General features: G+C 43.8%; 1 protein-coding gene across 2 annotated transcripts in view; it reads left to right on the top strand.

Moving 5' to 3' along the window:
• vars2 (valyl-tRNA synthetase 2, mitochondrial) overlaps positions 1-14,510 on the top strand; it is a 42,012-nt gene that overhangs the window by 16,679 nt on the left and 10,823 nt on the right. For both annotated transcript variants that reach the window (XM_083646365.1, XM_083646364.1), the window contains exons 12-23: positions 2-92; positions 1,221-1,348; positions 1,791-1,894; positions 3,506-3,587; positions 4,656-4,732; positions 5,361-5,448; positions 8,100-8,193; positions 8,891-8,961; positions 9,049-9,174; positions 9,527-9,631; positions 10,169-10,237; positions 11,253-11,331. In XM_083646365.1, coding sequence (XP_083502491.1) covers positions 2-92; positions 1,221-1,348; positions 1,791-1,894; positions 3,506-3,587; positions 4,656-4,732; positions 5,361-5,448; positions 8,100-8,193; positions 8,891-8,961; positions 9,049-9,174; positions 9,527-9,631; positions 10,169-10,237; positions 11,253-11,331 — 1,114 coding nt within the window. The remainder of the gene's footprint in view (position 1; positions 93-1,220; positions 1,349-1,790; positions 1,895-3,505; positions 3,588-4,655; positions 4,733-5,360; positions 5,449-8,099; positions 8,194-8,890; positions 8,962-9,048; positions 9,175-9,526; positions 9,632-10,168; positions 10,238-11,252; positions 11,332-14,510) is intronic.

Below are 14,510 nucleotides of genomic sequence, written 5' to 3'. Positions count from 1 at the left end.
GGATGTTCATGGAAAGCATTGCAGACACCCCTTCACCAACAGACTCCTGCCCATCATCACTGACACAATGGTGGATATGGAGCTAGGAACGGGTAACAACCCTCATGAAAAACAATCATGTGATCATGTAACATTTTTGTTAGGGAAAAGCAGTATTATATTATATTAACACGTTCACTGCCATTGACGAGATATCTCGTCTTAAAAAATCCAACGGTTGACTGCCAATGACGAGATATCTCGTCTTAAAATTTTTTTTTTTTTTTTTTTGACGGTGGGACGTGGATCAACGCCCCCCACGTCTCCTATAAAAATATTGAAGCCACCGAACGTGTACAACCCATTCCACCGACCCACTAAGTGGCGACAGTGCTCTCCAGACTAGAAAAAGCCGAGCCAAAACTGCAGGGGAACGCGCGAGGAAACCATTCTCTCATACTGTAAAATGGATTGGCGAAAACGCTTTCGCTTTCGCGCATTATCGCGCTGGGAGCTGGCGGTGGGGGATTGCAAATTTGCATAATAGATTATGCGTGCAACACACTTTGAAACACCCGCAGAAAGCCCACAATCACACGCAGCTTCATTGCAGCTGAGCTCACAACCGAAACGACTCATGCAGACTCGCCCAAAGAGCAGCCGCCAGCAGCCAGGCAGCACAGACAGGCAGAGCCTCGCTTGTGACAAACGCTGCAAAGCCACCAGAGACACACCCACGGAGGGAGGAGTTTGAAGGAGAGGGGGGTTTCCTGCTGCTATGGAGGAAATTACTGTTCAAAACTATTGTTTAGATGTCTGACGTCTTACGCCAAAAATAAATGGTTAAAGTGACTGTTCTATCGAATTTCACAAAAAGCCATTTATCTCAGAATAAATTTTCAGACGCTGAAACCATGCTGTATTCTACTGCTAATGCCTACATAACTACTAACTCTACAAACTAACTCTTTTAGACAGAGAAAGCACACATTCTATTAGTTCTTTTGAGATAATTTGTGTTCACAAAATATTAGCAGAAAAGAATCCTCGGCTCTTGAAAGATGAGCCAGAATCCTCAAAAAAAAACCTTGGCAGAACCTACCTACAGTATTGAAAAAACGGCTGGCAGTGAATGTGTTAACATTGTAGTAGGTTATTATGCTGGTTCTTTGAACTGTTGAAGCTTCCATCTCCTCGGAGCTGGTGAACTTGATGAATGTTCCTCTCTGTATATTTGACAGGTGCGGTGAAGGTGACTCCAGCCCACGACCACGTGGACTTCCTACTGTCACAGAGACACTCGCTTCCACGGCTCACTGTGATCGCGGGAGACGGGACAATGACGCCTCTCTGTGGACAGTGGCTGCAGGTGCATGAACATCACAGTCCAATAGGGTTATAGACTGTTAAAAAACAGATTGAAGTGATGTGATAAAAACGTAATGATTGAATTATTTCTCAGACAAAAACGAAACAAACAAAATATTGTATATTTTCTCTTATCTTTTCTTTATCAAATCAAAGAATCCTTTTTATTTCTGAGGTAGGGTATAAACTCTGCAAAACAATGCAAAACAATTTCCTTTTCTTTGTAAAAGTGAAACTGAAAATATCTTTGGTCTTAACAAAAAAAAATGTTTTGATTTTAAATTGAATTCATTTATTTGTTTGATTTGGGATTTGTTCCCAAATCAAATAAATAAATGAATAATACAAATAAAGAAAATCTCTTCAAATAAACAAACGTATGGAAGCCAAAATGCTGCCACACCTCCGATTTGAAGGTGCATCCTCCCTCTGTGTGTTTGAAGGGGGTGAAGCGTTTTGAGGCCAGACAGCGAGTCGTGGAGGCCTTGGCTGACAAGAAGCTGTTCAGAGGAAAGAAGGATCATGCCATGTCTCTACCCATCTGCAGGTAAAGGAAGACACAGTCAAAGCAGACGCACTCTGGCTCTCTGTACACTCATCTCTCTCTGTACACTCATCTCTCTCTGTACACTCATCTCTCTCTGTACACTCATCTCTCTCTGTACACTCATCTCTCTCTGTACACTCATCTCTCTCTGTACACTCATCTCTCTGTGTACACTCATCTCTCTGTGTACACTCATCTCTCTGTGTACACTCATCTCTCTGTGTACACTCATCTCTCTGTGTACACTCATCTCTCTGTGTACACTCATCTCTGTCTCCCACCGGTCGAACACCAAGAAAAGGTCTCCTTTAGCCTTTTCATTGGGAGTCCCTTTGCCCGGTGTTGATCGGCATCCTAGAATAATAAAATCTGTAATACAGTTAAAAACATCATTGTTAAGAAAAAAGAAGGGAAAGCACATACAGTACAGGTCAAACAGGAGAAAAGCAGATACAATCCACATAAGTATCATAAGCAGACAAAATAGACAAGAGTCCCACTGTCACCCTGCATTTCCAAATTCCCCCTCCACCCTGCATATGGGAAATTATCTTCTGGGAAGGCTGTTCTTGTGTCTCCTCGCTCCTCTGAGCTTTTGGCCAACACTTTTTTCTTTTTTCTTGCTGCTACTCCTACAAATGTTGTCCAATCTTCTCCACCAAACCACGACACACAGCATGTGTGGACTGTCCTGCACAAAAGTCCGATAGCAGTCTTTTTGATAGTCCATAGTTCATATAATTAACTTCCAAAGTTTGAACGGGTCATGGGTCGGGTTTATTCCGGCAGGAGACAACATGTTTACGAGTTGCTTGTTTAACGGTCATGTTTGAAGCGACACTAGGCAACCACCGTGAAGTGGCCAAACTATTTTGACAAACGAGATCTTCCCATAGCCAGAATTCCTCTAAGGTGCCCTCAGTGAACAGCACACAGCATGCTCATGTTTACCAACCCCACCAGTGTTGTGCCAAAATTAGTATCGTCTAAAAAATGTGTCCTTGGTGTGTTGTTTTGCTGCGGCACATTGACGTTATCGTTGTGGAAATAATAAATTATTAATTACAAGTATACTAATGTATGTATATATATATGTATATGTATAGCTATAGCGGCCTGACAGAATCAGTTGCCGTGGTTTGAGGTAAATGTGATTTCTGGTCATTACGAGTCATCTAGCTAGGTTGCTTTTAGTAGTCTGGAATCCCATGAAATCAGTCCTTACAAACTCAAATCATTTACATGAAATCAAGATGGAGACAAGAATGGATACACGTGATTTAGATATTGGTGATTTAAATATTAGCACAACACCTGCATGTGATCGCGTTGCACCAGAGAATACCAAGGGGGACGAATGAATGAAATTAAGATGCTAGTTCCCTTCCCAGGCTATCTGTGGGTCCTTTTAAAAGTGTATTCTAATGTTTGCATTAATTTAATTTAATTTAGAAAGCCCTTAAGGCGTTTGCAGTGATGTGACATGAAATGTGATTCACCTTCTCCTTCCTGATAGCAGACAATAGCAGCTACACGACACCATGCATGTGCTTTCTGTGTGTCTTATGTCCTTTAAGTCGACTTCTGTTCTCTTTCTTCCCTCCATGTCAGCCGCTCGGGGGATGTCATCGAGCCTCTGTTAAAGAAGCAGTGGTTTGTGCGCTGTGATGAGATGGCCAACAGAGCCATACAGGTAACTGTAACAGAGCCATACAGAGCCATACAGGTAACTGTAACAGAGCCATACAGGTAACTGCAACAGAGCCATACAGGTAACTGTAACAGAGCCCAACAGAGCCATACAGGTAACTGCAACAGAGCCATACAGGTAACTGTAACAGAGCCATACAGGTAACTGTAACAGAGCCATACAGGTAACTGTAACAGAGCCATACAGGTAACTGCAACAGAGCCCAACAGAGCCATACAGGTAACTGCAACAGAGCCATACAGGTAACTGCAACAGAGCCATACAGGTAACAGAGCCATACAGGTAACTGTAACAGAGCCATACAGGTAACTGCAACAGAGCCATACAGGTAACTGCAACATAGCCATACAGGTAACTGTAACAGAGCCATACAGAGCCATACAGGTAACTGCAACATAGCCCAACAGAGCCATACAGGTAACTGCAACATAGCCCAACAGAGCCATACAGGTAACTGCAACATAGCCCAACAGAGCCATACAGGTAACTGCAACAGAGCCATACAGGTAACTGCAACAGAACCATACAGGTAACAGAGCCATGCAGGTAACTGCAACAGAGCCATACAGGTAACTGGAGTTGAGGGTTGTGGCCCTTTGTTTTCTAGGTCAACCATTTGCCCATAGGGGGTTTGCAGTTACACCACAAATCCCCGATCAACCACGTCTCAATCCATCATTCATTTCACTCAGTTAGCAGCCAAAAAACAATTCAATTGCAGCCTCTGAGTTTGTCTTTGTTAACTAGCCAGCAGGCTAGGCCCTGCCAAGATTAGCTTCTACCAGATGTGTTTGCTTGTGTACAATTCAGAGGTGCTAACACAAAACAGTTTGCTTACTAGATATTATGGTTAGCTAACTAACAAGCTAACCATGAGGGAATGACCAGATACAGCACAGAAATGTACCATGTCTATTTAACAACACAGCCGTTAGCCAAGAGCTAAAGACCTCCAATAATGGCTGCTTCACCTGAAAGTCCTCCATATCCTTCAACGTCATTTACCACCAGCATTTACACGATACTCACCTGTGACTCTTTCTCCTTCAGGCTGTGGAGGATGGACAGTTGGAAATCATCCCTCACTTCTACACTAAAACGTGGAAAAACTGGCTGTCCAACATCAGGTAGCCTGTCTTTCAAAATATTATGATATCCAAAATCACCATACTGTATTACCATATCCAACATCTAAGACCATAACTACTCTCATATCATATCATATTGAGATACGGTATTGGCCAACCCTAATTTGATCATTGCCAATCAATGGACAATGGTGCGAGCGAGGTGGTTTGTGTGATCTGACATCAGTGTGATTTGTGTGGTCTGACATCAGTGTGATTTGAGCGAGGTGATTTGTGTGGTCTGACATCAGTGTGATTTGTGTGGTCTGACATCAGTGTGATTTGTGTGGTCTGACATCAGTGTGATTTGTGTGGTCTGACATCAGTGTGATTTGTGTGGTCTGACATCAGTGTGATTTGAGCGAGGTGGTTTGTGTGGTCTGACATCAGTGTGATTTGAGCGAGGTGGTTTGTGTGGTCTGACATCAGTGTGATTTGTGTGGTCTGACATCAGTGTGATTTGAGCGAGGTGATTTGTGTGGTCTGACATCAGTGTGATTTGAGCGAGGTGATTTGTGTGGTCTGACATCAGTGTGATTTGGGAACACAGCCATGAGATGAGAGAAAAGAGTTGTTGTTTCAACATGGCTTGTCAACAATGCACTTTCCGTTTGCTTTTCCTTCACAGTGATTGGTGCATTTCCAGGCAGCTTTGGTGGGGTCATCAGATCCCTGCTTATCGGGTGGAGCTTCCCAATTGTCCTAACAAACAGGAGGTGGCTATACTTCCACAATGATACCCTCATGGGTTGTTACGTTCAAACAGTTTCACTCATAGGCCATCATGGTGTTGTCATGACTCACAACAACATACAGTACATGTACTCTGTCAGGAGAGAATGTGACTAGTTTGTGCCAATTCTTTTGAATGCCGATACTGGTATCTTGGGATTGAAGGCACAGATTTGTGTTTGTTCAATATCTTTAAATTTTGTCATTTTTATTTGCGAAACATCCCAAAAACATCCCAAGAATTATCATTATTATTAAAAGTATTAAGAAAAGTATTATTCTTGCATTTACACCAACACAACCACCCCATTGAAAGTCACACTCATTAAATTCTGATATGAAAATAAGAATGAAAACATCACTAGCTGCTCAAGACAAACCTCATAGGGGAGGCGCTAAGACTACATTGATGGTTGTAATGGTTAAGCATGAACTAAGTTAATGTTGATTTCTTAGGGTTAGTTAACCCTAACCATTGATCAACCCTAACCATTGATCAACCCTAACCATTAACTAACCCTAAACTATTAAATGTATCAATTAATACTACCGTAGTTAACATGAACACCATTAGTAAATGAATACTAGTTAACATGAACACCATTAGTAAATGAATACTAGTTAACATGAACACCATTAGTAAATGAATACTAGTTAACATGAACACCATTAGTAAATGAATACTAGTTAACATGAACACCATTAGTAAATGAATACTAGTTAACATGAACACCATTAGTAAATGAATACTAGTTAACATGAACACCATTAGTAAATGAATACTAGTTAACATGAACACCATTAGTAAATGAATACTAGTTAACATGAACACCATTAGTAAATGAATACTAGTTAACATGAACACCATTAGTAAATGAATACTAGTTAACATGAACACCATTAGTAAATGAATACTAATTAACACATTCACTGCCATTGGCGAGTCAACTCGTCAAGCAGAAACCAACGGTTGACTGCCAATGACGAGTCAACTCGTCAAAAAAAAAAAAAAATGTTTTGACGGTGGGACATTGATCTAACCCTTTTACATCTCCTATATAAATATGGGAGCCACCGAACGTGTACAACCCATTCCACCGACCCACTAAGTGGCGACAGTGCTTTCCAGACTAGAAAAAGCCGAGCCAAAACTGCAGGGGAAAGCGCGAGGAAACCATTCTCATACTGTAAAATGGATTGGCGAAAACGCTTTCGCTTTCGCGCATTATCGCGCTGGGAGCTGGCGGTGGGGGATTGCAAATTTGCATAATAGATTATGGGTGCAACACACTTTGAAACACCGGCAGAAAGCCCACAATCGCACGCAGCTTCATTCCAGCTGAGCTCACAACCGAAACGAACGAGCCCCATGCAGACTCGCCCAAAGAGCAGCCGCCAGCAGCCAGGCAGCACAGACAGGCAGAGCCTCGCTTGTACCGCTGCAGCCACAGAGGGAGGAGAACACACACGGAGGGAGGAGTTTGAAGGAGAGGGGGGTTTCCTGCTGCTATGGAGGAAATTACTGTTCAAAACTATTGTTTAGATGTCTGACGTCTTACGCCAAAAATAAATGGTTAAAGTGACTGTTCTATCGAATTTCACAAAAAGCTATTTATCTCAGCTTAAATTTTCAGACGCTGAAACCATGCTGTATTCTACTGCTAATGCCTACATAACTACTAACTCTACAAACTAACTCTTTTAGACAGAGAAAGCACACATTATATTAGTTCTTTTGAGATAATTTGTGTTCACAAAATCTTAGCAGAAAAGAATCCTCGGCTCTTGAAAGATGAGCCAGAATCCTCAAAAAAAAACGTTGGCAGAAGCTACCTACAGTATTGAAAAAACGGCTGGCAGTGAATGTGTTAACATGAACACCATTCCCTTCACCCGGAGGCAGAACTCGCCATCTTCGGCTGCTCAGAGTCCTCTCTGAACTTTCCTACAGCTGTGCAACAGTCTCTGACACTGGGGACAACTGTCGCCAAAAAACAAATTCTGAAGGAATGGAAATCTCCCTCTCCACCCTCTTTCCAATTGTGGTTGACGGACATGACCTCTGTTATACGCATGGAGAGACTTAGGTTCCTGAGAACTAATACACTTAGAAAGTTTGTGACTATCTGGGACCCGTTTTTGGTCTACCTCAATGAGGCTAGGGGTGACGGGTGACTCGCCCGGCTGGCTTCCCATAGACCCCTTGAGTGAGATCCCAAGTATATCGTTTACAAGAACATAAGCACCTTAGGTGGCTGGCAGCACCACCTTGTAATGTTGATTATATTGTTTTGTTTTGTTTTTTCTTTCTTTCCCCTGTGTCTGAGCCTGTTCGTCTGTTTTGTCTTGTTTGTGTTCTATAAAAATTTAAAATATGAAAAACAAAAACAAAAAACAAACATGAACACCATTAGTAAATGATTGCTAGACACATTAGTTAACTGTTAAGTTGATGCTTATTAACTAACCCTTCAGTAATGTACCCTTATTGGAAAGTGTTACCGGGGAGGACATTGACTGGCCTATATCCAATATGGACTCAAATGCATGTAAGGACCCTGCATATGGATGTAACCCTGTTGCAGGCAGCCTTTCCAGTGGTGTCAGCTGCTGTTGTTTCTGTGCTCTCTGGTAGGACCAGTGGGTGTGGGGAAGGAGCGAGGACGAGGCCAGACAGAGAGCTGCTGTCAAGTATGGAGTGAAGCCGGACTCCATCACCTTAACTCAGGGTGACTCACCTCCATCCAGAACACCACAAATCATCTGATCACAACACAGACCCATCACATATCATCTGATCACAACATATTAACAATAACCTTTGCATTCACTAACTGCAGCTCATTTAGCCACTGATTAACCATACTACTACTACTGCCACTACTTATACAATAATAGACTACTGCTACTACTAACAATATTTATACTCACACTACTGCTACTAATCATTTTATTTAAGGTTTCTACCAACAAAGACAATAAGATCAAAACAAACGAGGCAAATCCAACAGTAGGACAGGTTAAAAAAAACAATTACAAAGCATGTTCATATTTTCATCAAAGTAGCGCCACTTGTATTAAAGGAGCAGTTCACCCAAAAATGACAAGTCTGTCATCATCTCTCACCTGCATGCCAGTTGAAACACAGGTGAAGTTAGCTCCTCCCCCTCATTGAAACACAGGTGAAGTTAGCTCCTCCCCCTCATTGAAACACAGGTGACGTCTGTCCATATAACACACAGGGAGGTTGCCAGCACAACTGAAGGGAAAACTAGTCACCATTGACTTCAGTTGTACTGAACTGAAGTCAATGGAGACTGGTTTGATGATAGAATTGTCATTTTTGCGTGAATTATTCCTTTAACACTGATATTTATATACGTATTTTGTTTTTTGTTGTTGACATGTGCATGCTGCCTGTTTCAGACACTGATGTTCTGGACACTTGGTTCTCCTCTGGGCTCTTTCCATTCTCCATGCTGGGCTGGCCTCAGCAGGTACTGGACTTCTTTCACCAACAATAACTCCTGAGACGCCCGCCCATGCATCACCTTGCAGTATAACTATACTCTCATTTCCCATAGACCCTGGACCTTCAGCGGTACTACCCCAACTCCATGTTGGAGACAGGGAGTGACCTCATCTTCTTCTGGGTGGCGAGGATGGTGATGCTGGGCACGGAGCTGACGGGCCAGTTGCCCTTTAAACAGGTAGTCCATTATCAACCAATCAATCACTTTTATATTTCTGTCAATTGTCCTGGCTAGCCTACCCCCATTAACACCAGCAAAAAAACTGCTTCCATATTGCTCACCTGGCGTAATCCAAGTCTCCACAAGCCCTGAGATGCCAAGTTGACTTGAAAAGACATCATTTACACCTGGTTTTTAGCTGAAATCTTCAGCTCAAAACAGGGTTCATCGACTCATTGTTGCAGTTCTCTAGATGAATGGCTCATGCGTTTTCCTCTCTGTCTCTTCTGTTGTGCTGATCTCAGGTCAGTTCTCTAGATGAATGGCTCATGCGTTTTCCTCTCTGTCTCTTCTGTTGTGCTGATCTCAGGTCCTGCTTCACTCTCTGGTGAGGGACAAACATGGCAGGAAGATGAGCAAATCTCTGGGAAACGTCATTGACCCGTTAGACGTGATCTCTGGCATCTCTCTGGAGGTAGGCGGCATGTGGGCTCAGCCCTGCACACATACTGTATTACTGTATTACTGACTTGCTGTTATATATACAGTATATATACTGTTTACCACTTGCTGTTATATATATATATACTGTTTACCACTTGCTCTTATATATATATATACTGTTTACCACTTGCTGTTATATATATATATATACTGTTTACCACTTGCTGTTATATATATATATATATATACTGGAGGAGAGTGGACCAACAGGCCTCCTCAGCCAGCAACCCCTCAACAGTCTGGAAGGTTCTCAGGGAAGTTACAGACTACAGAGCAAGATCCCCCACGCTATGGATGACCTCCAAGCCTGCCCTTGCCCCCACACCCACCACAACCTTCCCCCCCTACAGACACTGTACAGCCAGTCCCCTCCTACAGACACTGTACAGCCAGTCCCCTCCTACAGACACTGTACAGCCAGTCCCCTCCTACAGACACTGTACAGCCAGTCCCCTCCAGAGAGCTCAGCACTTACTTCAGCACCTGGGTGTGATGTTTCTTTCTCCAGAGGCTTCAAGAGAAAGTGAAGGATGGAAACCTGGACTCCAGAGAGAGGATGGTTGCCATGGAAGCACAGGTGAGTCCACCACATACACACTCACATCATTAGCACAGGTGAGTCCACCACATACACACTCACATCATTAGCACAGGTGAGTCCACCACATACACACTCACATCATTAGCACAGGTGAGTCCACCACATACACACTCACATCATTAGCACAGGTGAGTCCACCACATACACACTCACATCATTAGCCTGGTCAAACCATCCTGATAATGTGACCTCATATCCTGTTTCGCTACATCAGTCTGGACTCCAGCCATCCACAGTGGTTTCAGTGGGCGTGAGTACTTGCCTTGACAGACAACCCCTTCATCCAATCAGCCTCGCCAAATCCAACCCAAACCCAGTAGCCATATTGTTCTGATTGTCTGCTTACGTTGTCAACTACGAGGCAGCTCCCTGATTGGCCCGTACACTTTTACCAGCTGTTTGAGCGAGCGTGCGTGTGTGTGTGTGTGTGTGTGTGTGTGTCTGTGTGTGTGTGTGTGTGTCTGTGTCTGTGTCTGTGTGTGTGTCTGTGTGTGTGTGTGTCTGTGTGTGTCTGTGTGTGTGTGTGTCTGTGTGTGTGCGTGTGTGTGTGTGTGTGTGTGTGTGTGTGTGTGTGTCTGTCTGTGTGTCTGTCTGTCTGTGTGTGTCTGTGTGTGTGTGTGTGTGTGTGTGTGTGTGTGTGTGTGTGTGTGTGTGTGTGTGTGTGTGTGTGTGTGTGTGTGTGTGTGTCTGTATGGGGGTCAGGTGAGTACGGAGCCCCTGACCAGTGAGATGCAGCTACCATTCACCGGCCTGCTGCTATCTGCCTCCTCCAGTCCACATCACCGCTGCTGCAGATCAGCTTGTCACATCAGCTTGTCACGTCCACAGGAGAGGACGAAGATTTGTCTCACATTGCGAATAGAACGATTAACTTATGAATAAAACTCATCGGACTCAGTGTGCAAGGTTTCTGTGCCCAACCATTTTTTGGAGATGCATAACTCAGCCAGATCCCTGTTCATTGCTCTCCACTCTGTCTGCTTCCCAACAGAGAAAAGACTTCCCCAAAGGGATCCCTGAGTGTGGTACAGATGCTCTACGATTTGCCCTTTGCTCTCACAAGATCCAGGGTGAGTGACTCTCATCATGCTTCACTTTATCTGACAAACAAGACCATTTGTCAATCCCACTCCTCTCTGTCTGTTCTCTGTAGCTTGACTCTTGGTAGAAACACACTCCTCTCTGTGTGTTCTCTGTAGCTTGACTCTTGGTAGAAACACACTCCTCTCTGTGTGTTCTCTGTAGCTTGTCTCTTGGTAGAAACACACTCCTCTCTGTGTGTTCTCTGTAGCTTGTCTCTTGGTAGAAACACACTCCTCTCTGTGTGTTCTCTGTAGCTTGACTCTTGGTAGAAACACACTCCTCTCTGTGTGTTCTCTGTAGCTTGTCTCTTGGTAGAAACACACTCCTCTCTGTCTGTTCTCTGTAGCTTGTCTCTTGGTAGAAACACACTCCTCTCTGTGTGTTCTCTGTAGCTTGACTCTTGGTAGAAACACACTCCTCTCTGTGTGTTCTCTGTAGCTTGTCTCTTGGTAGAAACACACTCCTCTCTGTGTGTTCTCTGTAGCTTGTCTCTTGGTAGAAACACACTCCTCTCTGTGTGTTCTCTGTAGCTTGTCTCTTGGTAGAAACACACTCCTCTCTGTGTGTTCTCTGTAGCTTGTCTCTTGGTAGAAACACACTCCTCTCTGTTTGTTCTCTGTAGCTTGTCTCTTGGTAGAAACACACTCCTCTCTGTGTGTTCTCTGTAGCTTGACTCTTGGTAGAAACACACTCCTCTCTGTGTGTTCTCTGTAGCTTGTCTCTTGGTAGAAACACACTCCTCTCTGTTTGTTCTCTGTAGCTTGTCTCTTGGTAGAAACACACTCCTCTCTGTGTGTTCTCTGTAGCTTGACTCTTGGTAGAAACACACTCCTCTCTGTGTGTTCTCTGTAGCTTGACTCTTGGTAGAAACACACTCCTCTCTGTGTGTTCTCTGTAGCTTGACTCTTGGTAGAAACACACTCCTCTCTGTGTGTTCTCTGTAGCTTGTCTCTTGGTAGAAACACACTCCTCTCTGTCTGTTCTCTGTAGCTTGACTCTTGGTAGAAACACACTCCTCTCTGTGTGTTCTCTGTAGCTTGTCTCTTGGTAGAAACACACTCCTCTCTGTGTGTTCTCTGTAGCTTGTCTCTTGGTAGAAACACACTCCTCTCTGTGTGTTCTCTGTAGCTTGTCTCTTGGTAGAAACTCACTCCTCTCTGTGTGTTCTCTGTAGCTTGTCTCTTGGTAGAAACACACTCCTCTCTGTGTGTTCTCTGTAGCTTGTCTCTTGGTAGAAACACACTCCTCTCTGTGTGTTCTCTGTAGCTTGTCTCTTGGTAGAAACACACTCCTCTCTGTGTGTTCTCTGTAGCTTGTCTCTTGGTAGAAACTCACTCCTCTCTGTGTGTTCTCTGTAGCTTGTCTCTTGGTAGAAACACACTCCTCTCTGTGTGTTCTCTGTAGCTTGACTCTTGGTAGAAACACACTCCTCTCTGTGTGTTCTCTGTAGCTTGTCTCTTGGTAGAAACACACTCCTCTATGTGTGTTCTCTGTAGCTTGTCTCTTGGTAGAAACACACTCCTCTCTGTGTGTTCTCTGTAGCTTGACTCTTGGTAGAAACACACTCCTCTCTGTGTGTTCTCTGTAGCTTGACTCTTGGTAGAAACACACTCCTCTCTGTGTGTTCTCTGTAGCTTGACTCTTGGTAGAAACACACTCCTCTCTGTGTGTTCTCTGTAGCTTGACTCTTGGTAGAAACACACTCCTGTCTGTTCTCTGTAGCTTGACTCTTGGTAGAAACTCACTCCTCTCTGTGTGTTCTCTGTAGCTTGATTCTTGGTAGAAACACACTCCTCTCTGTGTGTTCTCTGTAGCTTGACTCTTGGTAGAAACACACTCCTCTCTGTGTGTTCTCTGTAGCTTGTCTCTTGGTAGAAACACACTCCTCTCTGTGTGTTCTCTGTAGCTTGTCTCTTGGTAGAAACACACTCCTCTCTGTGTGTTCTCTGTAGCTTGTCTCTTGGTAGAAACACACTCCTCTCTGTGTGTTCTCTGTAGTTTGTCTCTTGGTAGAAACTCACTCCTCTCTGTGTGTTCTCTGTAGCTTGACTCTTGGTAGAAACACACTCCTCTCTGTGTGTTCTCTGTAGCTTGTCTCTTGGTAGAAACACACTCCTCTCTGTGTGTTCTCTGTAGCTTGACTCTTGGTAGAAACACACTCCTCTCTGTGTGTTCTCTGTAGCTTGTCTCTTGGTAGAAACACACTCCTCTCTGTGTGTTCTCTGTAGCTTGATTCTTGGTAGAAACACACTCCTCTCTGTGTGTTCTCTGTAGCTTGACTCTTGGTAGAAACACACTCCTCTCTGTGTGTTCTCTGTAGCTTGACTCTTGGTAGAAACCCACTCCTCTCTGTGTGTTCTCTGTAGCTTGTCTCTTGGTAGAAACACACTCCTCTCTGTGTGTTCTCTGTAGCTTGACTCTTGGTAGAAACACACTCCTCTCTGTGTGTTCTCTGTAGCTTGATTCTTGGTAGAAACACACTCCTCTCTGTGTGTTCTCTGTAGCTTGATTCTTGGTAGAAACACACTCCTCTCTGTGTGTTCTCTGTAGCTTGACTCTTGGTAGAAACACACTCCTCTCTGTGTGTTCTCTGTAGCTTGTCTCTTGGTAGAAACACACTCCTCTCTGTGTGTTCTCTGTAGCTTGACTCTTGGTAGAAACACACTCCTCTCTGTGTGTTCTCTGTAGCTTGTCTCTTGGTAGAAACACACTCCTCTCTGTGTGTTCTCTGTAGCTTGACTCTTGGTAGAAACACACTCCTCTCTGTGTGTTCTCTGTAGCTTGACTCTTGGTAGAAACACACTCCTCTCTGTGTGTTCTCTGTAGCTTGTCTCTTGGTAGAAACACACTCCTCTCTGTGTGTTCTCTGTAGCTTGACTCTTGGTAGAAACACACTCCTCTCTGTGTGTTCTCTGTAGCTTGTCTCTTGGTAGAAACACACTCCTCTCTGTGTGTTCTCTGTAGCTTGACTCTTGGTAGAAACACACTTCTCTCTGTGTGTTCTCTGTAGCTTGACTCTTGGTAGAAACACACTCCTCTCTGTGTGTTCTCTGTAGCTTGTCTCTTGGTAGAAACACACTCCTCTCTGTGTGTTCTCTGTAGCTTGACTCTTGGTAGAAACACACTCCTCTCTGTGTGTTCTCTGTAGCTTGTCTCTTGGTAGAAA

Source organism: Poromitra crassiceps, assembly GCF_964638095.1.
Source record: "Poromitra crassiceps genome assembly, chromosome: 11".
Classification (NCBI taxonomy): Eukaryota; Metazoa; Chordata; class Actinopteri; order Beryciformes; family Melamphaidae; genus Poromitra; species Poromitra crassiceps.
This window is presented reverse-complemented; position numbering and strand designations above follow the sequence as displayed.